At 37.8% G+C, this 23,590-nt stretch overlaps 1 protein-coding gene and 1 long non-coding RNA gene across 4 annotated transcripts; both read right to left on the reverse strand.

The window, feature by feature from the left end:
- Window positions 1-5,750: 5,750 nt before the first annotated feature.
- Window positions 5,751-6,975, reverse strand: LOC133735408 (uncharacterized). The gene is made up of 3 exons (XR_009858988.1): window positions 6,563-6,975; window positions 6,234-6,435; window positions 5,751-6,041 (listed from the first exon to the last, which is right to left on the reverse strand). It is a non-coding gene; the product is annotated as an uncharacterized LOC133735408 (long non-coding RNA).
- A 3,600-nt stretch (window positions 6,976-10,575) lies between these two features.
- LOC133735849 (endoplasmic reticulum oxidoreductin-1-like) lies at window positions 10,576-15,450 on the reverse strand. Of its 3 annotated transcripts, XM_062163278.1 has the most exons (9): window positions 15,098-15,450; window positions 14,208-14,287; window positions 14,056-14,102; window positions 13,096-13,220; window positions 12,813-12,926; window positions 12,512-12,714; window positions 12,276-12,399; window positions 11,124-11,236; window positions 10,576-10,767 (listed from the first exon to the last, which is right to left on the reverse strand). In XM_062163278.1, exons 4-8 carry the CDS (start codon window positions 13,114-13,116, stop codon window positions 11,195-11,197), a joined length of 504 nt encoding a protein of 167 aa, XP_062019262.1. In that variant the 5' UTR covers window positions 13,117-13,220; window positions 14,056-14,102; window positions 14,208-14,287; window positions 15,098-15,450; the 3' UTR covers window positions 10,576-10,767; window positions 11,124-11,194. The 3 variants fall into 3 exon arrangements, with proteins under 3 accessions (XP_062019262.1, XP_062019260.1, XP_062019263.1); XM_062163276.1 differs by lacking the exons at window positions 14,056-14,102; window positions 14,208-14,287; window positions 15,098-15,450 and adding an exon at window positions 13,315-14,008; XM_062163279.1 differs by lacking the exons at window positions 14,056-14,102; window positions 14,208-14,287; window positions 15,098-15,450 and having other exon boundaries at window positions 10,576-10,763; window positions 13,096-14,014.
- Between the last annotated feature and the right edge of the window lie 8,140 nt (window positions 15,451-23,590).

Raw genomic sequence — 23,590 nt, forward strand, 5'->3', positions numbered from 1 at the left:
TTAACTACTTAATCTGTTAATTAGTACGCAGGCACGAGATGGCTGGCCTTCTTAATTAAATATAATGATTATTCTGAACTTCGGCATTTCCATTTTTTTAATTTGTTGTATTATTCTTGACGTGTATCCCCAAATTAATCAGATGATGGTTTTCCAACAATATTTCTTTGGCTGCTTATTAACTTCTCCTGTACTTGTGCTATTGGTATATGAAGGTATTCATCACAGAAACGCAGTGGATTTCAATTCCAGACAGTTTAAGACTTTAGTTTTAGCTTTTACTTCATGAATCATCTTTGTAAAGAAAACCGAAAATTAACAAAATCTATGGCAAGTCTTTGTGAAATAAGTCCAATGAGAAGAAAAAAGAAGGCGTTAAGAGACCCTCTTGGCCCATCCTTAGACACTCTAAGATCCTTTTTCAAACTTGCTCTCATTTCGAGTCAGGAGATTGATAAATAGACACATCTCAGTGCACTGATCGGGGGCGTTCGTAGTGACTGAGGGGGTCGAAGACCAAGAAGTGAGGTGAGTTATTTATCAACCAAACATTCTTCTTACGACTAGATCCAGCCATTTTAGTTAACTAGTGCATGGTTATAACGATCTATACTTTTTCCAATAAGGATATTCATCATGAGGATACTTAAACATCGATCTATAGCTTTTATTAAAAAATAAATAAAAAAACCCACAGCCCGCCCGCCACTCTTACATATGCTAGTGAGAATCGAATCCATAACCCTTATAATAATGGATTTATAATAGGGCTGGGCACGGGCCGGGCCTAACTAAAATTTCACTGGGCCCGGACCTGGCCCGTTTTTTACGGTTCGGGCCTAAAGCCCGTTTTGTCACCTACAGGGACCGGCCCGTTTTCTTTCGGGCCGGGTTTCTGGGCTTTCGGGCCCAAATATCAATTTTATTAATCTTTGTCATCTGCCCTTATATACATAATCCAGGTTCCATTCATTTCAAGTTTTCAACCGGTTGAAGTTCAAAACACCATCCATATCCAAATTTCAACCTGCACATTCAAATATCCAGATATGTGGAGTTCATTATCCAAATTCAAATACAAGAAGTCAAGAACAATTTGACATGCAATTAAACACAAAGTCCCGATTCAAATACAAAGCTTCTTAAGCCACAATCACAACTCCATTTTCAGACACCTCCAAAATCAAACAAGAAACTTTACTCTAACAGAATATCACAACAACTGAATAGAGATACAAAGAGAAAGAGAGAGAAACTCACGGTGCAGTCTCGGCCGTGCAGCTGAAGTGAAGAGAGAGAAAGCAGTCTCGTCGTCTCGCAGTGCAGGTGAAGTGGGGAGAGAGAGAGAGAGAGAGAGAGACAGTCTCGGCTTTGGCGGATATGGCGGAGGCGGAGGCGCTGGGTTCAGATCGGATTTGGGAAGAAGGATTGAAGGAGGCGGCCTCTCTACTCTCTACTCTCTAGGTTTGCGAAGAAGTGGCTGATATTGATTAGGTTTAGGCGGATATGGCGGAGGAGGAGGCGCTGGGTTCAGATCGGGTTTGGGTCACTTTAGGAAGGAGGACTGAAGGAGGCGGCTGAGATTGGGTTCAGATCGGGTTTGCGAAGAAGACAAGAAGTGGCTGAGATTGGGTTTAGTTGTTTAGGACTTTAAGTATTTGACTAATTAGAGTGAGGCATGTAATTGAGTGTATCTGGTCCTATGGTAGAGATTTTGAGCCCTATATTAGGACCAATATTTAATGGACATCTGTCTCTTTTAACTAAGACGGGCCTAAACGGGCTTTTTCAATTTTGAAAGTGAAGGCCCGGCCCGAACCGTTTTGGTGACAAAACAATAGGGCCCGGCCCGAAAAGGTCGGGCTTTGACGGGCCGGTCCGGATTTGTGGGTTTTCGGGCTTAAATGCCCAGCTCTAATTTATAACGTACCAACAGGTCATAACTCACCGGCAAACATCAATCTATCACTTTCTAAAAGGGAAATTTTATTATACAACCAATTTCTTAATGCACATTAGATTAAACCCACTCATTAGGTTCATCCAAAATAAAAAAAATTATTAAGTAGAATAAATAATAAAGACTATTTTTGTTAAAAATTACGAAAGATGCCACAAGCCCCAAATATATTGTAGATGAAACTGGCGCCCACAAAGATCTCTCATCACATAATCAAACCCTTAATTTATGCAGTATGAATCATTACCTCGATAGGAGGTTATTTATAATACTCAATTGTAATATTAGGTAGATACTCAAATTTTAGGTATCTGAATAGGTATGCACATCTGATTCGGTGTAAGTTAATTTCTCCTCAATAAGTATTTGTGATTTGTGTTTTGTTTTGTAAGGTTTATGCTAGATAGGAGGTTATTTATAATACCCAATTGTTAGGTAGATAGATACCCAAACTATAGGTATCTAAAGGGAAGGTTCAATTATATGACTTGGGTGTAGATTAGAAAAAAATAGGGTTAAATACTGTTTACTCTCTATACTTATAGGGTTTCATCGTTTCAGTCTCTGACCTTCGAATTTCACCTAAAAAGTCTCTGAACTCCCAATTGGTCCCTGCCGTCAAGCATCCGTCAAAAACTCCGTTATCTTCCCCTAAAAAGTCTATTATACCCTCATTTACTTAAAAAATATATATATATTTCTCTTCCTCCCTTTTTTTTATTTTTTTATTTTTTTTCTTTTTACCTTTTCTTCTTCCGGCTCTCTCGCCTCCTTCTGTTCATCTCCTCATCAAGATGGTTCCAATCCACAGACCTTCAAGAGGTGAAATGAAAAAAATAAATAAAAGAGAGAGAGAAAATAAATTTTTTTTTAAAAAAAGTGAGGGCATAATAGACATTTTTGGCAACTTTAACAGAAAATTTTGACTGCAGGGACCAATTGGGAGGAAATTGAGAGTTTAGGGACTTTTTAGGTGAAATTCGAAGGTCAGAGACTGAAACGATAAAACCCTATAAGTATAGGGAGTAAACAGTATTTAATCCAAAAAAATATATGGGTGAGTTTTTTCTAATACAAACTTTTTTTTTTTTTTAATAAAATAAACAACTCTATGTCTATTGTGAGTTCAACTCATAACCTCCCACTTATAAAGGGGAGACTTCCTTTCAAAAAAAAAGGGGAGACTTATATCACTAAACCAAATAGTACAAACTTTATTTTTTGGGTTTATATCTAATTTATTAATTTCTTAATTCTTTTTTTTTGGGGGGGGGGGGGGGGGGGGAGGGGATTTAATGGCCTTTAGATACTTGTTCGATAAAAAAAATCGCCTTTAGATAAGAAACAATAACTATTTGGTGTTTAGATTGGGCAATGTGGTTTATAATTTCTGAAAAGAAAATAAATCTTAGTATATTATGTATCTAGTGTTTTCTTTTTATATTATCTCTCAACATACACATACAAAGAATAAGCTAGCCCAAGCTGAACTGAAGTGTGTGTGCATTTTGGCATGGATTAGAGATGTGATGAAATCAGAACTTTGTTGTCGACTTAACTCTAAGGAATCTGCTTTACAGCTTGAACAAGAGCAAAGCTGGACCACAATGATCATGACCGGAACCTAACTATGTGGATTGTGGAATAATCTTGGATTTCATTGTTTAAGATCATGATATGATTTATTGATTATATGATGGATCGAATCCTCTGCATATCTTAATTTGGTTCCACTGTTTTTCTAAGATCCTATGTATCCAGAATGTAGTGCATGCAGATAAAAACAAGAACAGATTCCAGTAAAAAAAAAAAAAAAACAGATTTATCCTAGATTTGCCGGATCTTTTGGTTTCGTTGCTTGATTTTGTACGTACAACTTAATAGATTCTCCCCTGAATGATCTAAAGATTTTTGTATACATGCAGTGTATCTTCTGAAAATATTAAAAAAAAAAAAAAAAAAAAAAAAAACATCGCCGGATCTTTAGGTTTCGTTGCTTGATTTTGTACATACAACTTGATAGATTCTCCCCTGAAAAATAAGATTTTTGTATACATGCAGTATATAGTATCTTCTGAAAATATTTTTTCACTGTTTTCAGTCTGGGGCTTAATAATATGGCTGCTCTTAATGCGATTTGCAGCGATTTGCTTTTGACTTTCTGCAGATTTCCATATCCATACTTACGAGTTTTGTACTTGTTTAATCAATGACATGGTAATTTATGTAGACTTTGGGGAAGCTTCTATAACGAGAGATGACGTTCGGTTGACCAGGTCAACGTGCTTACTCTTTTCAAGTTTAACAACTCCATCATGAGAGCAAATGCACCCCATACATCTTGGACGTCTAAGACCAGCCAAAATGGCAAAAAACCAAAAAAGATGCATGCACGCCAAACTTGTTGGACGACCAGAGGCCTTCCTGACCAAGCTCAATGGCAAGTCTTGGACTTTGTCTTGGTCGACCAATATGGCACATGGCTTCACATGGAAGCTGATGTAAGTTAATTGCTTTTGATAGTTTTTGTCTTGTAGTTAAACATGGTGGAATACTAGTGAATGATTGGATCACATGGAACCAATGGATTACATCTAAAAGAATAAGAACCATTGGATTAAATAGTGAATAATTGAGAGGCATTGACGTTGCCTATTAGGGGTGCATGAAAAAATTAGGAGGCAAAGGCAATATTAGTGAATAGTGCACAAATGAGAGGCAAAACTTTGCCTTTTGCCCTTGCCTATAGACTCTTGGGGTGCATTTGCTCTGAATATTTCAGCTGAAACGATAACGCGTATATTAGTAGAAAAGTAAAAAATAATCATAAGGATTTATAATTATGTGAGTTTTTACTTACAAAATAAGTATGCTTTGAGAAGTTAAAGAACATAAATGATTTAATCTAGCATGAAAGAAACTAGCTAGCTAACATCTTTTGTACTTGCACACTGTATGCAACAGATGAACTATCATGCATCCAATCACGTTTTTAAATTTAATTAAGAGGATTACATGTACCCCCCTGCAATTCCACAATTCATTTTGGACAGTTGAAGCTCAATTCTCAGTTTGTCTATGGTTTATCCTAGTTTTAGTTGTTGGTGATGACCATTTAAACATGTAAACTTTACTTGATACATTATTAATTGCAAACAAAGGAAAACAGACAAAAAGTTTATTAGGAGAGGGAGAGGCTACCCCGACACCAGGGCCAGGACAAACCCCAGACTTTTACTAGACCTTTGCTGGGAAGCGCTCACAAGGCACAAGCAAAGGCTATACTTCTAAATCAATTCCAGTAATTCCAAGCTCCAAGACTTTGGGTACAATTGGCGACAGCGTGTTGGCTAAGACAGGAAGATGGCGTACGTACGTTCCCTCCTTAGGGATACAGAAAATCTTTTATGAAGAAGTTGCAGTAGTTCCATAAAATGATCAAGTCAGAGTCTTCAATCACTTTCCTAGACAAATAAATGTGTACCCAATACCCCTAAACGAATCTTTTGGATAGATCATGAAGGCCAAGAGCTAGATAGCTATGAGCATGCATTTCGACCCCAAAGAAGAATATTCACGTTGAAAATCTTAGCTTTGGTTGCACTACTAGAAAAACAGGTTCTTTCACACGGATGAATTCTGTGTAAATACATTGAAATACACACGGAAATCTGTGTGAATGAGCAGTTTCACACAGTACAGTCACGGATTCACAATTTGTACGTATTGCGAGCGTTGCTAAATCACTTTCATACGGAAAGCTTGTCTGTATGAGCTATATTAGGTGGGTCCCCTATGAATCCCAATTATATTAACTTCCAAATTTCCAAATTATAATTAATCTTTATATTTCAGAATAAATGTATTACAATTATTCATATTTAGATACTTATTTTAAATTCCTCCGTTTATTCTCAATTATAGTCATAGTTGTTCTTTTTGTTCTTCATGGTGATTCTGCAAATCTTGAAAGGTTGTTCATCATGTTCTTCATGGTCATTCTCCATATCTTGAAGGAATAATCTTGAGATCCAACTTGTGTTATGTAGAGATTGAGTCTTTGTTTGCATCTAATGAATTTCTGCAAGACAATCCCAGTAAGATTAGCAAATCGATCCAAGAACGTGTTCAACAGCAACAAAGAGGCATTTATTGACTTGTAGATCTAAGACCACAAAACTCAACCACAACCCAAAAATAATATCTTCAACAGAAGTCAAACAAATCAACACCACCCAAAACCCAATCAATCAATTCAGAGAGAAACACGTACCAGATGCAAAGGAGATTTGACATGCCTGACCAGAGCCGAAGTGATAACCCAAATCTCTCAATCTCCCAAAAAAGACTATTTCTTCGTTTGCCCATAAGGGATATCAGAGAATAAGATAGAAAACAAAGACTTCCAGAGATCCACTTAAGATCAATGCAAATTGATGTGTTCAACATCCACAGAGATGCCCTTACCTGCAGATCTAAGATCCATTCAAGTAATACAAACTGAAATCAGTTGCATCTGAAAATCAAATTAAGCAAAACATTTGGAAGTTCCAAAAAATGGGAGACTCAGAATCAATTGAAAAGTTTTCACTTCACGAGTACCTTGAGTTTTTGCTGGAATCTGGAGTTGATGAGACGCTGATCTGGAAATCTGGAGGTCATCCATCCCCAATTGGCCATTATTCTGCAGATAATGTCCTTGGGCTTTTCCGGGCTCCGAACCCGACGCAGCTGCCTGGGTCTTGGGGTTTGCGGGTCTGGTGGGGATTCAGTTGGGGTATCGGTGGAGCAGAAGAGTCGGAGGAGGGTGAGGGATTGGGTGTTTGAGGGCCATTGGGAGGGTTTAGAGAGAGAAATCATGGTGAATGAGGTCTGGGGTTTTTGGTGAGGATAAATGAGAACGCGTCTAAAGTCTAACTTGAATTAATGAAGATAAATGGGAATTTGGGGAAAGTTATTGATAAGGATTCACAGTTTCACACGGATATTTGTGTGAAACATGAACACATGAAGCCTGCAATAAATAGTGTGTCAAATATAAATAAACATTCATAAAAATTATTTGCCTTTTGTTTTATTTTGAAGTATGATTCACACGGATTTCTGTGTGTGAACATTGAAGTTATTTTTATATTTTAATACACTCACACGGAAATCTGTCTCTAAATGTAGATATTAATGCAACTATTCTGACACAATGGCAGGAATCTCTGCTCTCCCAAATCTAATCAAACACATTCACACGGATATTAGTGTGAAATATCGAAAAAAAAATTAATATATTACATTTTTACCCTCAGTAAGATATGAAATGGTCTGCTTCAAATGTTTTGACACGGATAAGTGTGTGAGTACACAGTATTCACACGATTTTCTCTCCGTGTGAATCTATGTGTGAACAAAATCCGTGTGTGATGACCTCTTTTTCTAGTAGTGTTGTTTTTCAGAGATCAAATTTATCTTGTACAGCATTCTTTAACATGAGAATCTCATGGACTTTGACCTCCATGGTTGGTAAGAAACTACGAGATCATTGATTTAACTAGCTAGCCACCACTCCGGAAAAATGATTTTTATGTTCTCCACGTAGATGCTTAAATATTTGAATTTGAAATAGTCTAATAAAAGTAATTTATTCTATAACCCTAGATTATCACGTGATATCTCTCTAGAACGGGCTCCTCCCTTTGGGGCGATGCTGGTGGGCTTTTGCCTTCTCTTTTCCTTTTTCCTTGTGAATGGCGGTGATTTTGGTAGGGAGTTTTAGATCGGGACTTTGGCTCCGATCTGCAGTGGAGGGCAGCAGCAGACGCCAGTGGTGTTGACATTGGTGGTGGTACAACTGCACTTAGGGCTGAATTTCGGGTTCTGACTGATTGGGAATGTGCGCGCCAAGGAGCCTCGCTGGAGGCCAGTGGGACTGCGGGACACGACCGGCTGCTTGGGGGTTCGTCGTCTAGGTTGGTGCTGCAAGTGGGTCGTTGGCTGGTGGACCCGTCGGAGGCCATGGGCAGTGGTGAGCAGTGGTATCGATGGCGGTTCTGGCAGTGACGATAGGTGATCGCCGCGACGGACTGATGCGCGGCGGCGGGAATGGTAGAGGCTGCTGGCTGGAGGTTGTGGACTTGGGCTGTGCCAAGTGGGCTAGGGTTCTTTACCAGTTATTGGGCTGGAGTTTCTTCCATTTGGGCCTGGGTCTCATTGGCTGGTTTTGGGCTGCATCTTCAAGCTTTTATTTTTATTCTTATTTTTGTAAGAACCTCTCCTTTTTTGGGGAGAAAGTTTGTAGGTCTTGAGGCATGAGGAATGTCGCCAGGGTTACCCACAAAGCCTACTCTATTTTATTTTCCTTGTAGGTGGTGTAGGGTAGTTTCTGGATGCTCTTAATCGTTTCCTTAAAAATGTTGAATTACTTAGATAATGACTCTATATGACAATCATGCATGAACGAGTCTTTATGTATAATTTCGCTGAAGTTCAATGGAATTGACTATTTCTCTAAAATAAAATATAATAAATAAATACAAGTTATATGTACCAATGACATCAACTCAGACCACCACGTGTATCATAGTTGGGGACCATATAATAATTATTTGTCAAACATTAATGCTCTTTTGGTTAAATAAAAATAAATGAACCGGAAGAACACATGTTGTAGATATTGTAGTGAATTAGTAATTAATCTTCCTGTAAAATAAAAATCCAATCACCATTAACCTCAATGGTGATAGAATCCTTAGTTTAGGTTAACAATAACTACCAACCATGGCCTTTCTCATGGCTCGAAGAGTTTCAGAAAGCTCGGGGTGGAATCAAACAACCGAAAGCGCATCCGCGACCTCGATGGAAACCTGCTGAAAATGGAGCGTTTAAATTGAATGTTGATGCGGCTTTCTTGTCATCAACAACCAAGGGAGGCATTGGCGGAATTTTACGGGATGCATCAGGAAGATTTGTAGCAGCATTTGCCAGTCCAGTGCCATATGCTGCATCTCCGAAACAATGTGAGCTTATGGCAATTAGAGCCGGCATTGATTTCCTTGTTTCCCTTCATATACAGCATGTGGTTGTAGAAAGCGACAGCACCATGGCCATAGCTGAGGCTCTGTGCACAGACCATACTCTCTTGGCCAATGGGGGTTTAATTGATGACATACAGAGGGCCATGCAGACAATTCCAAACGTTCAAATACGCCATCAACCACGCTCCAGCAATATGGTAGCACATAGGCTTGCTGGCATAGGCTTTGAAGCAATTAATAGTTGTATCTGGATAGGTCTAGCACCTACTTGTATTCGTGATGTTCTCCATCACGATTCTCAGTACCTCCTTTGAGGCCTGGTCTAATATAAGTTCGTTGTTGATTCAAAAAAAAAAAAAAAAAAAAAAAAAAAAAAAAACCTCTTTAGAAGCTCGTTGTCCTTTAATTTGTAGAAGTAGTTGCCTTGGTTTGGTGAGTTTTTTATTTATTTTTATTTTTTTAGAGAAAAGGAAACATTGCATATATTCTTTAATTTGTGGAAGTAGTTGCCTAGGTCAAATGAGGTTTATTTATTTATTTATTTATTTTATTTTATTTTATTTTTTTTAGAAAAGGAAACATTGCATATATTAGGCAATTAGATAGTTACATCAGCAATGAGTACATTGGATAGCCATTGTGGTCCATCCTATACTCAAACATGAAATTCAAGAAACAAAAGCTCGTGCCTAACTAAAGAGTGCGCTGCCTGATTACATTTTTTAGGGCAATATATATACAATACTAAAGGGAAGAGGTGAAACAAAGCCTTCACCTCCTCAATTAAAGCACCTTCAATTGACCAGTTTGGTTCCTCTTCTTTGAGATCATTAACAGCCAACAAAGCATCCATCTCCAAGATAATATGTGAATTTTGGAAGCCAGTTTGAAAGATAGTTTGAAGCCCAAGAGCTGCAGCATATAGTTCTGTTGCTTTGGCACCAAAACCTCCCATTAATGCTTTAGACACAGCCAACATTAACTCACCATTTTCATTCCTCAAAACAGCCCCTAAGCCACTCCTTCCTGTTAAATCATCAACTACACCGTCTACATTTAATTTGAGAAATGGAAGACAAATGAGGTTTTGAGTGTTTAAACACAGACACACTCAAAAAGGAAGAAAACGCAATGAAGAAGAACTACCAAGTAATAAACAGCAAGGATCAGTGAACTCGGGCTCTAAACCAAAGATTGCAAGTGAAAGTGTAATTCCAGTAAAGAGGAGGCACTACAAAAAAAAATTCAAATTGCCACGGCGCTGTGCCGTCGCGGAAAGTGAAATTGCCGTCGCGAAAGACCAATGGCGACGGCTAGGCGACGGCAATTGCGCCGATGTCGTTGGGGGCGTCGCCATTGGTATTAGCGACGGCAAATGCACCGTCGCAAGCTTATTAGCGACGGCAAAAGGTTGCCGTCGCAAGAATTTTGCTACTGAAAAATGCCGTCGCAAATATCTATAGCGACGCCACCGACCGCTACCAAAGCTTTGCGACGGTAAAATTGCCGTCGCAGAATTTTATTTATGAATAAAAAAAAATCTGGCATGTAAATATGCATTGGCAGATTTTTTTTTTTTTGGATAAAAGCTGTACAAAAAGGAATTCAACATATTGAAAAGGGAATGTTACATTTGGATTTTTCTCATGAATGTTACAAAAGCAATGAAGCTTTTATACAAGAGTTTATAAGATAATACAAGGTACTTTTCTTCCTCTACTTCAAGAAAAGCTTTGCAGGGATCTTCCTCCATCTTCCTCAAGATATGTGTCCGTTTTCTATCTACATAGATAAGTGAAACGTATTCAGATAAAGAAACATAAATCAAGTGAAGAGAGGGAGGATGAGCATGAGACTTAGGACTACACTTACTGATACTAAAGTTTAGGCAAATTGATATTGAAATCCTCTGATTAATTACTTTATGAAAGCATAGATCCTAGTGTGGAGAAGTGTACATTTAAGTGAAATTTGGAGAAGTGTACATTTGAGTGATTAATTACTTCATTAAAGCATAGATCCTAGGTTGGCAAATTTACTGTCAACCAGATCAAACAATATCGGTGTACACACTACACACCAATAATCCAGATAAAAAAACTTGAGTGAAATTTAAACTACATATGAGTTTTTCATACCTGCAATCCCCAAAAAATGTTGCTGAAAGCTCTGCCTCTTATCCTCCTTTTCCAACTGTGCATTTTAGAGCCTATGCTCCAACTTCTCCTTTTCCCTGTAGTTCTGGACATACCTGCGTAAATTCAAGATTCAATGAACATAGAGTTGCAAATTTAGAACTTGATAAACAATGAACAAGAATTACACACATAAGAAATGAGTTACAGACCAAAAAAACCTTTACTTAGTTTCGTAGCTTTCAGTCATTTCATTATAGTTTCAATTCATATATACTCTATGAAAGCATTTAGTTCCTACTGTCTTATGGTATTGATATGCCCTGTTTTACTTCTAAGCTTCATTGTCATGTGCCCAGGAAGGATCCAAAAGATAAACCCTTAGAGGAATAAGCCACATAATTAACTCATCACAAACAACTGAGATCAAAAGATTGTGAATCATCAATAACTATCATTGTTATTCACCAATTGATGTCACACGCTCAAAATAAAAATCAAAAGCATACACCTTTTTCATTCCAACCTCCTCAAACCCCAATTCAAAACACATACCCTAATATCAAAACCATTAAACCAATCTCACAAAAGCAAAGGATAGTCTTTCCCATTAAATTGTTTAAAAAAAGATTTTGGGAACAAATTAGTGCTCAGATTTTATGACTACCACCTAAAGCTGGTATATATCTGTTTACAATGATCCTATTGTACTAGATATAATCTCCAGCAAAGCAAATCAAATAGATAGAATAGCAAGTAGCACAGCAAAAAACAATATTAAATTTTGATGAAAAATTGAACTAAAACTAGATTGATTCTTGAATTCTATCAAAAAACGGTGGGCATGAGAACTTAAACAACAAAGTTTTAAATGACACCAATAAGAGCCATTTCGTTGCAGCTGCAGCTGCATGTGCAAAGAAAAATGAGAGAGAAAGAGTTGGTTCATGTTCACCTACTCTAAAGAACTTGTTAAACAAGGCAACTCAAACAAAGTCTAAATGTTCAGCTGGAAAGCTATTGGAAAACCTCAAGCATAACCCGATCAAAACCAATTTGGTAGCTTTGCAAGTCAAAACTGACAAATGGGTATTTAGATAAATAAGAAAACCTACGTTGCAAGATAAGTTTGATAAGAGAGCTGCAAGAACTTACAAGTTGATCTTGATGATTTTTACCATCCACAGAAAAGAGGATCTTCAATGCAGTACCAAGACCAAGAACTTGAAGCTTTCCCCAGAGCCGACATTTCTCACATCCCACACAATCCATTAATGCACTGAAATTTGAAGATGAAATTTTTACTTTACAACTCCGAATGACAAGCAGGTGATCAATGTTTAGTTCAACATAAAATATTAATTACTGAAGCAACTTTCTCACAGACAAACCTGATGTTTCTGAATTTCTTTTGAATTTTTTGCTTCAATTGTGGTCCGCTCTGACTGTTCCAGAGCTTTGCTTCATCAAACGGTAGGGGACATGTAGCTTGGAGTTGAGGATTGTAAAGTAGCTGCCTCATCAAAGACTCTGTTCTAAGGTCTTCCTCATGATTACCTGTATCATACTCAGCCTGCTCTAAGTAATCTGCAGCCTACAAGATGTTAAGCCCATCAATGATTAGTAAATGTGGGACAATAAGAAAATTGATTATGCGGTACCAACTCAGAAAGGATAGCAGAAAATGCTTACTCTTGTCACTGCCCGGAGAACAAAGAGGAATGCGAAGTACAAATTCTGAACACGATCTGGATATTTTAAAACGCGATCATGCATCAGTTCCATGTGATGAACATGGTCAAGTTCCTGCCAAAGGATGATGAAATATTTAATGAGTTATTTAAGAATTTCAATATCCAGCAATATACAGGATTGACTGCCACACTTCCCTTGCATGTACTAAACGAGTACATATAAAGATTTAATTATGAAATCTTAAATGCATGTAGACAAAGGAAACTTCAAGAAAGCATACCAAGCAGAGAACATGGAGCATGGTATCATATGCTTGCCTACTAAATAAGCTATCTCAGCAACTTCAAAAAGCTGCATCTCATCCTCTCAATCCCATTACTCCTCTCTATCTCTCTCAGTGAATCTCTACAGAAAACAAGAATCACCTCTCAAATTAACACCTTCCTCTTTAATCAAGAAAAATAACCAAAACTTTGCAAAGGTTGTTGAAAATTGACACCTTCCTCTCAAATTAACACCTTCCTCAGTATCATTCTACCAAAGCAGCTAACTGAACATGTAAAGAGCAAGAGAACCATGGTAACAAAATTGAACTAACAAGATAATTAGATATGATGCAGTACGAGTTTGTGACTAGATACAATTAGATATGAAATGAACTACTTATCAATCTCATAATTCTAGACTTTTTGTTTTCATTTTTTGAAGTTATACATGTCTTCGTTGCTGCCATGGGTGAAGTTAAAAGCAATTGAGAGCTTTTATTTTGCTAAGAGATAATTAAAAATAAAACTTTTGGCTACTTGTGGTGGTGGTGTTAGCACTTGGCAGATAAGAAATGGAATCATGCACTAGCCAAATATAATGGCTTCTTGTCAAAATCTTCTGGACTCTTGTTTGCATAAATGAAACTTTGTCATGCAGCGGTGGCTTTTGGGATTTTTCATGAGGTTTTAATCAATTGTAATCAAAACTGAACAAGACAAAAGCTCAAATCTTGAGGTCTGGAGTGCAGGAACAAAACAAAAAAGTTGTAATGGACTCAAATGATATTAATTGACTAACAACTTTAATTGCTTGGGTAATCCTGATATATGCATAAGTTCCAATTTATGAATCATAAATTGACTAACAACTTGACATATTTATGGACCAACACTAACATTTCTGCAAAGCAACCAAAAAAAAATCATATCAAGAAGAATTGAGCATGCAGATCTAGGAAATGAGATTCACTTACAGCAGAGACTGATTTGTTGAGGCACTGTTTCTGTGCTTCTCTCTAAACTACTCCTTATTCAAAACCAAAACAAAATGCCAGCAAATTAAATAAATTCACAACAACAAAAAAAAAAGTAAAATTTTCAAACTTAACCAATATGGATCGCTTACCTTTGAGATCAGTTCTCAAGCAAACTCGAGCAATATTTTAGTCCAAGAGTTGCAGCAACAGATGCAAAGAGAGTGATACCCTGCATGAGCAGAATATATAGGAAGTAAAGATGTGTACAGTTTCAATACAATGCTTGTCAAGCAAGTTTACCAAAAGGGAGATGTCACAACAAATAGGCATTTAAGAACAGATAATTCTCCAGCATGCATAACCTTATCATTATCAATAGATTGATAGTCCATTTTCAATAACTATTTTTTGCTCAACTGACAATTACTTTAGAATGATGTTTTTACCTTGAAATAAGTTACTTTATAGTTAAACAGAGAAGGACCACAAGGTCTGCGAGTCAGCAAATTCAATAAATAACTTATCTTTGGTGATCTGAAGTGTATAAGACGGAACCGGTTCCACTCTATCATCTCAAATTTTAGGGGGCACTTGCAACATGCTAATAAGATGTCACTAAACTTCTCCAAGTTCACCACTTAAACTACAACTAGGATACTAAGGAAGCCTTTCTATATTCAGTAACTCTCTATTTGCTTCACCAGAACATGAAAAGAATACATTCTTTCATTTAATTTCTTTCTAAAAACATGTAAAGTTCAGAAGACCCAAGTTGTACCCTATTACAAGAGTTACCTTACTATTTCTGATATCTTTCTGCTCTTAGAAAATCAAAAGGAACAGTACTTTCTTATCATAAGCAGATCAAACTCATAAAATGTGAAACTCTATCGTGAAGAACAAACCGACAATACCCAAAACCCACAAACCAAATTCTATCACCAAAACTTAAACAGTCAAAAACCTGCAAAACCAAAATTAGACCAAACCCACCAAATAGAATCAAAAACCAAGCATTACCCATCAAAATAGATCATACCAATTTGACTCTGGGGTCGAGAGAATGAAGAAAAGTGACGGGTTCCGACACGTACTGGCCAATGGGGCTAGCGGTGGCACCGGAGATCAATCTGAGAACTTTATCGGATCCCAAAGCTTGGGCGGGCAACAGGTTCGCCCACCACGGCGGTTGGCTATTATCGCTGGAGGTGGAAGCTCTAATTCGGAAGCTTGATTTAGGGTTTACAGAAATAAGGGTTTTGTTGTTGTTGTTGTTGAATGAACGAAGGGGAGTGAAGTTTGGGGTTTTGGGAGGAAGAAGAAAAATAGGAAGGAGGTGGAGCTGAACTAGCATATGTCGACTTCACAGATTGCTATGTTGACCTCGTTGTCGGGACTGGATGGAGGGAGCGGGAAATAGCAGATGAGGGAGCGGGAAATAGCAGATGGAGGGAGCGGGTTTTGGCACATATATTCACCCAAAAGTCAAAAAAAAAAAAAAATGTATAAAAGGAAAATACACGACGGCACATTCTACCGTAGTTAAAAATAGAGAAATTTAGCGACGGAAAAAATATGCCGTAGCAATTGAAGGTACATTTATGCGACGGCGATGCCTTGCCGTGGCAAATAATTTTTCTCTTTGCGACGCGGCATTTGCCGTAGCAAATTTTTGATCAATGGCGACGGCATTCTAACGCCGACGCTAACTGGTGAAGCTAAATGAATTCTTTTTTGTAGTGAGGTCAGTGAAGCGAATTATATTCAATGACATGGCTATTGGAAGTCATGCATACACATTACTATTAGAGGTCATGCATATATCGTACTGTTATTGTTAAGGAAATTAGAATCCCTCCCATCAAGGCTCACAGAGTAGACCGATAGAAAAGTAACAAACCATAAGACAAGCAACAAGAGAACACCGAGATTTAACAAGGTTCAGCATAAATCTATGCCTACATCCTCCCGAGAGATACCTGTTCTTCACTATGAGAATAATTACAGTACAAGATACATTGAGCTAAATCACCATAACCCTTGTACACCCACACTCATAGAATTTCCCAAGAACTCACTCTCACCCAAGAGCTGTATTCACTCTTGACATCTCTGCTCCCTTACCCAAGAGATATACACTCTCTTGTGGATGATCGCATGAACCGACCATGCCTTGGTTTACTACCCATGCCCTCTATATATAGGCACCCCAATTATAATCCAATTGGTAGTAGGAAAACCAAACCTTCTTGTACAGGAGAAAGATCCTATTCCTTATAGGAATAAACTTTGACATCAACCATGTCCAATTAGGAAGACTAACCAAGTCCAACTAGGACTTGCCTTTCCTAATTAATTCTCATCACATCCTAACAGTTATACCCTTATTATTTTTAAATAAATTAATGAAGTGAAAACCTATTGAATTGGTTAACAGGTTACCCACTTAAATGTTAACATGTGTCATTTTAAAAAATAAAATTTACTATATTAACAACACATTCTTTCTTGATATGTAATATTGTTCAGAAACAAGTAATAAATAATGTCAAAATAACAAATTACACCTAGTAGAACCAAAATTACGACTCATGACCACACTTATTGTGGTTATTGTAATTGAGTGGTCAAAGATGTAAATATCATAGTTGGACAACTTTTATCAAATGGATAACATTGATTATCAAATGGAGAAATTCCTTACAATACTGAGTATTTATATATCTTTTGCTCTAATATTAATTTTACCATGTTCACAACACAAATGTTGTTAGAATTGTAAAATGGTTGATAATGTTGTAAATGATATAGTTTTTGAAGTAATTACTACAAATAGAACAAAAGTTACCACTTTTACATTAATTGTTGTGGGTTGTGGTAAAATGTATAGTCATTGTAGTAATCATTTCATTAATTATAAAAACATAAAGATTTACCACGCTGACAACAAATTTGTTGTCACACTTGCTAAATTGTCCACAAACTAATACATTAGTTTAGGTGGAGTAATCACTACAAATAGAACAAAAATGACCATTTTTACATCAATTGCCGTGGATTTTGGTAAAATGCATACTCATTGAAGTAATCATTTCATTAATGATAAAAAACATAAAGATTTACCGGTCTGACAACAAATTTGTTGTCACACTTGTCAAATTGTCCATAAACTAGTAAATAGGTTGTAGGTGGAGTAATTACTACAATTAGAACAAAAGTTATTGTTTTTACATCAATTGTTGTAGTTTGTGGTAAATTGCGTTGACTGAAAGTAATTATAACTTCGACGATGGAAATTACACAATATATTTCTTAAATTACGCAATGGAGAACTTCACTACACTAGTGAGAACATACGTGCTTTTAGTCAAAAAATAATGGTTTACCTATAGTCCTATATGATAACACATTGTGGTAACATTTGTAAATTAGTTCAAAAAACAGTAATAACAAGTTGTACGTGAAGTAGTTAGAGCATCTTTAGCAAACTCTCTATTTTTGTTCCTTAGCTATTTTGGAGAGCATGTTTAGCTTTTTATATATTTTAGCTGTTGCACCAGACTCCTAAGTGGCTCTCTATTATAACTTTTAGTTATCTCACTCCTAAATATAGAGAGCGAGATGAGGCTCTCTATAATTTAAAACATTCCTATTGAGTTATTTTATATAACATATAAATATATTTAAATTATTTAATCTTCATTTAAAAAATAATATAACTTCAAAACTATCTAGAATAGAGAGCACTGATGCAGACGTATTTCTAAAATGACTAGCAAAAATGACTTTTTAGCTATTTTAGCTAAAATTTAACTAAAAAATAGCTAGCATTGCTAAAGATGCTCTTACTACATCTAAAACAAAAATTATCTATTTTGACATTAACAGTTGTGGTTGTCGTAAAATGCATGTAAAAAGAATTATATTTGGTTAAGGAAACTACTAATGCTATAATTAATTAGTAATAAAGACTATTTAATTAATACTAATTCCGTGAGCCTAGATTAGAAGTCTTTTATTTTTAATACGGAAAACACGTAATTGTCAATAGTGTAATTGTTAATTGATAATTAAACATTAATTGGCTAATGATAAAATTAATTAGTAATAAATACTATTTAACTAATAGTAATTGGCTAAGGACTAAACATGTTACCAAATTTTAAATATTTTGAACCATTAGCTATATTGTGAGTTGATAGAGCAGATAGAGTAATTGTGTGGCTTGTCTCTTAAATTAAGGGGAAGTTGTTTTTTATTTTTTATTTTTATTGTAAAAGGTCTTTCTAAATAAACCCGGCAAACATCAAAACAAACTCAGCACTCATTTTTTATCCATAACTTTTCAAGTATACCCTTATAACGCACCTAACGTTCTCTAACTCCGCCGTAGACCTTACACGTACTGCAGTCCATTAGTTTCTGCCTATGCCCTTTTCAAAGGATAGTCCTTCTCTAGTTTTTGTCAAGGGTCTTGGTGAACTGATTCAAGGTTGAGTAACCTTCAACCTCTGTTTTTTTTTTTTTCAAATTAAAATAAAAAGATTATTGTAGAATACAAGCTCACACCCAGTTCATAACTCATTTTTGCTTCCCCTGCTCTATACTTGTCTGCATGCAAAGCCAATCAAAGGATCCCAGGCCATCTGCCTCGTGCCTTCTTCATCATTTTACCATTTTTGCTTCTCGAATGGTGAAAGGGAACATTAAGAAAGAATTTGAGCTATAAATCAATCAATCTCTCCTTCGACATCTTCAACTCAATTGCAATTCCTTCTTCAACATGATTTTCTGTTCCCTCTTCAACATGATTTGCTGGCCCCTCTTCAACGTCATTGTAGAAATCTCTTTAACCCCAATTGGAGGTCCTTCAACATCATTTGCAGGTCCCTCTCTCATATCATTCCCAAGTCCTTCTCTCATATTATTCCAAGCCCCTCTCCAATATCAATCTCATGTTCATCTTCCTCTGAATCTAAATAGCCTTGGGCCATTAAAGGAGTCGGAGTGGAAGTACATAGTTGGGTGCGTTAGAGAACAGAGTCAGAGTGGAAGTACAGAGTTGCTGGGCGTGATTAGATTAAGGGTGTATTCGAAAAGTCGATAATAATTTTATAAATGTTGGATGTATTTAGATATTCGCTGGATTCATTTTGCAAGACCCTATTGTAAACGAGTGATTCAATGAGTAATTGAAGACTTTTCCTTCACTCCATCTCATGTATAGTTGTAGGTCCTTAAACGTTCTCGTTATGAAGTTATACTAGAAAATCTTTCACAAAATCACCACAGTTATTTGAGTTGGTAAGAGCCACCAAGTGTGGAACCTCCATATCCTAATTGCGCTAATTGAAGTTTAAATCCTAATCTATTCTTGGGGGCCAGGGGACATTAGGACTTTCTTGTAATTTACATTCACGATAAACAAACAGATGGATATTAGTTAGGTCCATGATAATATCAGGACTTTCTTTTTATTTAGTTTTAATAGACTTTCAAGATAATCATGAATTTGAGCCGGGATTTTTTATTTTTTCAAATGACCTAGCCACTCGCTCTGCTAGGGTTTTCGCAGAAAATTTTCTTTGACCAATACTCCAAAAACTCGCTCTGGGCTTCAATGGCGCAGACTAGTATAGGTGCTATGGCTGCTCGTAACCCATATGATTCTGCAAGGGTGACATTGGGAGCGGTAGGGACAATAGCGCTACAGGATAACCATTTGTATTTGGTTGGGCGTCTGCTCGGGCCAAAGGCTCGCTTCCCTAGCTTCAAAGGGACCATTTCCTCGATCTGGCTCATTAAATCGGGGCTTTCTGTCCATGATGCCGGAGATCACTTAATGTTTCAGTTCGACCATGAAGCTGATCGTAATAGGGCATTACATGCAGGACCGTGGTTCTACAGAAACACGATGTTGGTGGTCGGTGATTACGATGGTGTTAGCTCGGTGGAGATAGTTCCGTTGTGGAAGATGGAGGTCTGGGTAGTGGTCAAATGGTTACCAGTGGCCTTTCAAATCAAGGCAACCCTAAATCTGATAGGGTCCGCTGTTGGTCAGGTAACCCGTTTTGATCAACCGGCGCTTCGACAGAAGGAGGCGGAATAGGCTGGTGTTGGACACCCGTCGTAGAGTTCGCACTTGTATGCTTTTTGAGTTCTCTCCCATGGTGCAACCTGAGATCCCTCTGATCTATGAGAAAGTCAAGGGATTCTATAGGGATTGTGGCTTGTTTGAGCATGATGCGACGGGCTGTGACAAATTTCTGGTGAAAGAGAAAGAAGAGCTCCAGAATGGGCGCCGGAAGCGGCGATGGCCGGTCTGTCACTAGAAATGGGTGGTCTGCCTTAGGAACCTGTCTTAATTCCACTGGTAGAGCAGTTGCAACCTACTGATGGCACTGGGGATGAGATGGAACTCGTGCTGCAGCATGAGGAAACTGTGGTGGACGGCAATCTGCATGGCTCCAATTTTGTTGGAGATGTGGAAGGCCATGTGGCACAGGGAGGTGAAGGGTTGTATGTTTCTAAGTCTGCTGGAAATGCAATCTGTAGGCCACAAAGCTTGGTTGAAAATAGTGGTGTAGGCCGGTTTAAGAATTGGGAGGGTTTGATACTAGATTGGTCCACGACCAAGATGCTACCTGTGCAAGGTTTGCCTAAGGTGAAGAAAGCAATTCTGAAGCCGGGACCGAATTTAGGGTCGTCTAGTCTGGCTGTAGTGGGAACAAAAAGAAGATCGAGCTATGATCTGCTTAATGCCGATAAACGGTTTTTGTCACTTCCAGCTCCTGCTCTCAAGGTGGATGAAAACATAACATCAATGCTGCAGCACAAACATGGTAAGATTATTATCTCACCAAAGAAGAAGAAGTTGGGGTGTCCGCGTGGGAGTAAGAATAAACCCAAGACTGCTAGGGTTTTGGAGCTGGAGTTGCAGGAGAGAAAACCTCTGAAATGAAAGAGTCATATTAACTCACCTACTGAGACTAGGACTGAAAGCACCACTAAGGAAGCAAATATTGCTGAGATTGAAGTAATGGACAAGGAAGGAGGCATGGAAGAGGAGGCTGCTTCCCCTCTTTAGGAAAATGTTTAGTTTTGTTAGGTCACGTAGATCATAATCTCTAAGGATTTTTTATTCTTGCTTTAGAGATTATTGGTCTTTGTTTGGAATAAAGGTGCGTGAATTGTCTAAAAGGTGGGTATACTGGGGCCTGGGGGTATATTGAGTACTTGTTCTTGTTTTAGAATAGGAGTCTCAGGATACTCTCAGAAACGATTCTTTCTATTGACTCTTTAGGGGTGTTTCATTTTTGTATTACTTATTTAATCTATATTGTTACGTCCCGAACCCAAATTCACCCGTTTACTAGTCATTTGGACGGTAAACGACCTTTACTTTCACTTTTACTTTCGGTTTAGTACTTTTAGTGGCCCTAAAAGTCGACTTTTTGTTCGAGTCAAAATTTGAGAAAATGTTCTTCATGAAAGTTGTAGGGGACGTTAAACCGAGCGCGTGTATACGTGGTACGTAAAAATCGGAGCTCGTATGCAAAAGTTATAAGCGAAAGATTAAAGTACTGTTCATAATTACTGTTCATGATAACTTTCTATAAATAGCCGAGTTACCAGGGTAAGTTTCCATTTCGGGAAACCTACCCCCCCTACCCCAGCTTTTTCTCTCTCCTCTCCCCCGACTCTTTCTTCCTCTTCGGTCGGTTTCTTCTTCCTCCGAGTTCTTCCTTTTCCGGCCGACCCACGACGAAATCCGGGCACCGGCAGGCTCGCCTCCTCCTCCTTGTCACGCCTGCGGTGGTATTTTTCGGTAACTCGGCCGGAGGAGCTCGATCTGGAGCCGTGAAGTTTACTGTAGCCAATCGGAACTTTCGTCGATTTCCGGAGATTCCGGCCTTCTCCGGCCACCCAACCACCGTCGAAGGTTCGGTTTTTGACATAGATCATTTCCCCTAAGGTCTTTTATTTCAATTTGCAGTGTAGAGGTCGAATTAACGGTTTGCAATTTCTAGGGTTCTTGGAGTTTTCTGGAAATTTTTCACCGGCCGAATTGGAGCTCTTCAAGGTAAAATTGGAACTTGTTGTAGTTGAGAAAAGTGTTAAGTTTTATGAGTAGGTGTTGCTGCCAAAGTTTGGTGGCCATCGGAGCTGGTGGCGGTGGCGGCGGCGCCGCCACTGTGGGCGGCGGTAGCGGCGGCTAGGGTAGCTTTTTAATTTCATTTTCTGGCTAGTTAAATTCTATAATTATCATAGAGCTTGTATGTGAAGTTTGGTGAATTTTGGAGGAGTTTAGAATTGTTTGTGAATTTCCGAAGTTTGAAGTTTTGTGATGGAATTGTGGGAAATCCGGCCGTCGGATTTCCCTCGTTTTCATTGTGGAATATGTAAATTGAGGAATTGGTGTTGTGGAAGAGATTTGGGTGGAATTTGAGAAGTAATGGAGATAGGGATTTTTAGGTTTCGTTTAGGTTCGTAATTATTTATTCGAATTGCCGTTTACTGAAATATAATTGTGTACAGGGCAATGTTGCGAGCTACGGCTAGATGAAGGGACTCGTTTGCGTGGTCGCCAACTAGTACTGTGAGTGGACGTTTGTTTTTGAATATTGATGCATGCATTTATTTTTTGAATTAATGTTTTATTAATTATCATATTATTTTAGTTTCGGATATGATTTCGGTTTTGGAATATTGCTTGGATTTTCCATCATGATTTTTGGAACGTGAGTTTTATTCGCTCGGATTTGAACTTGTGATTTAAGTGATTTTCGACGAATTATTTTCCGAGGTGATTTCCGGAATTTATTAATATATTTTATTCGTCGATATTGAGATTTCTGGAATATTTTTCGAAATGAGATTTCGATGGAATTATATTTCTTGTTTATTTATCGATTTACGGTTTTGGCATTGGGAATGCCTCATTGATGATTCTGGATTCAGTTTTGTTTCGGAACTGCGATTTATAATTGATCTAATTATTCTTTTAGCGTGTGGGACACGCTGTTGATTTATGTGACTTTTTACGAGAATTTCCGGGTACGGTTGGGAATCGTACTCGTGTGTTTTTATTCGCGGGACTTATGGGGAAGCCTTATAGATTTACTGGATTTGAATGGTTTTTACCCGCCATACCTGGGTCGTCATATTTATTGCTAGCTAGCCTATTAGTACTCCTCCCTGCTTACTATGTGTTTGTGGGTGAGTAAGAGCAGAGCATGGGATGCTCCAGAGTGTGGGACACTCCTACCCGAGCCTGGGAGGCTCCCTTCTTTCGTATGGTGAAACTTCTTCCCCATATTTTATCGTTGCTTGACTAGCGGGGCTAGTCCGATTTTCACTGTAGCCAGCGGGGCTGGTCTTATCCTCTTGAGAAATGAGATTTCGGTTTTACGATATAGTTTTCGAATGTGGTGACTAGCGAGGCTAGTCGATTTATCGTTTTGGAATTCTTGGATTTAAAGCTAAATGTGTTTTTCTAATTGTTGCATGCATCGGTTTTTAATGAAATAAA

This window comes from Rosa rugosa, chromosome 3 (assembly GCF_958449725.1).
Source record: "Rosa rugosa chromosome 3, drRosRugo1.1, whole genome shotgun sequence".
Lineage (NCBI taxonomy): Eukaryota > Viridiplantae > Streptophyta > Magnoliopsida > Rosales > Rosaceae > Rosa > Rosa rugosa.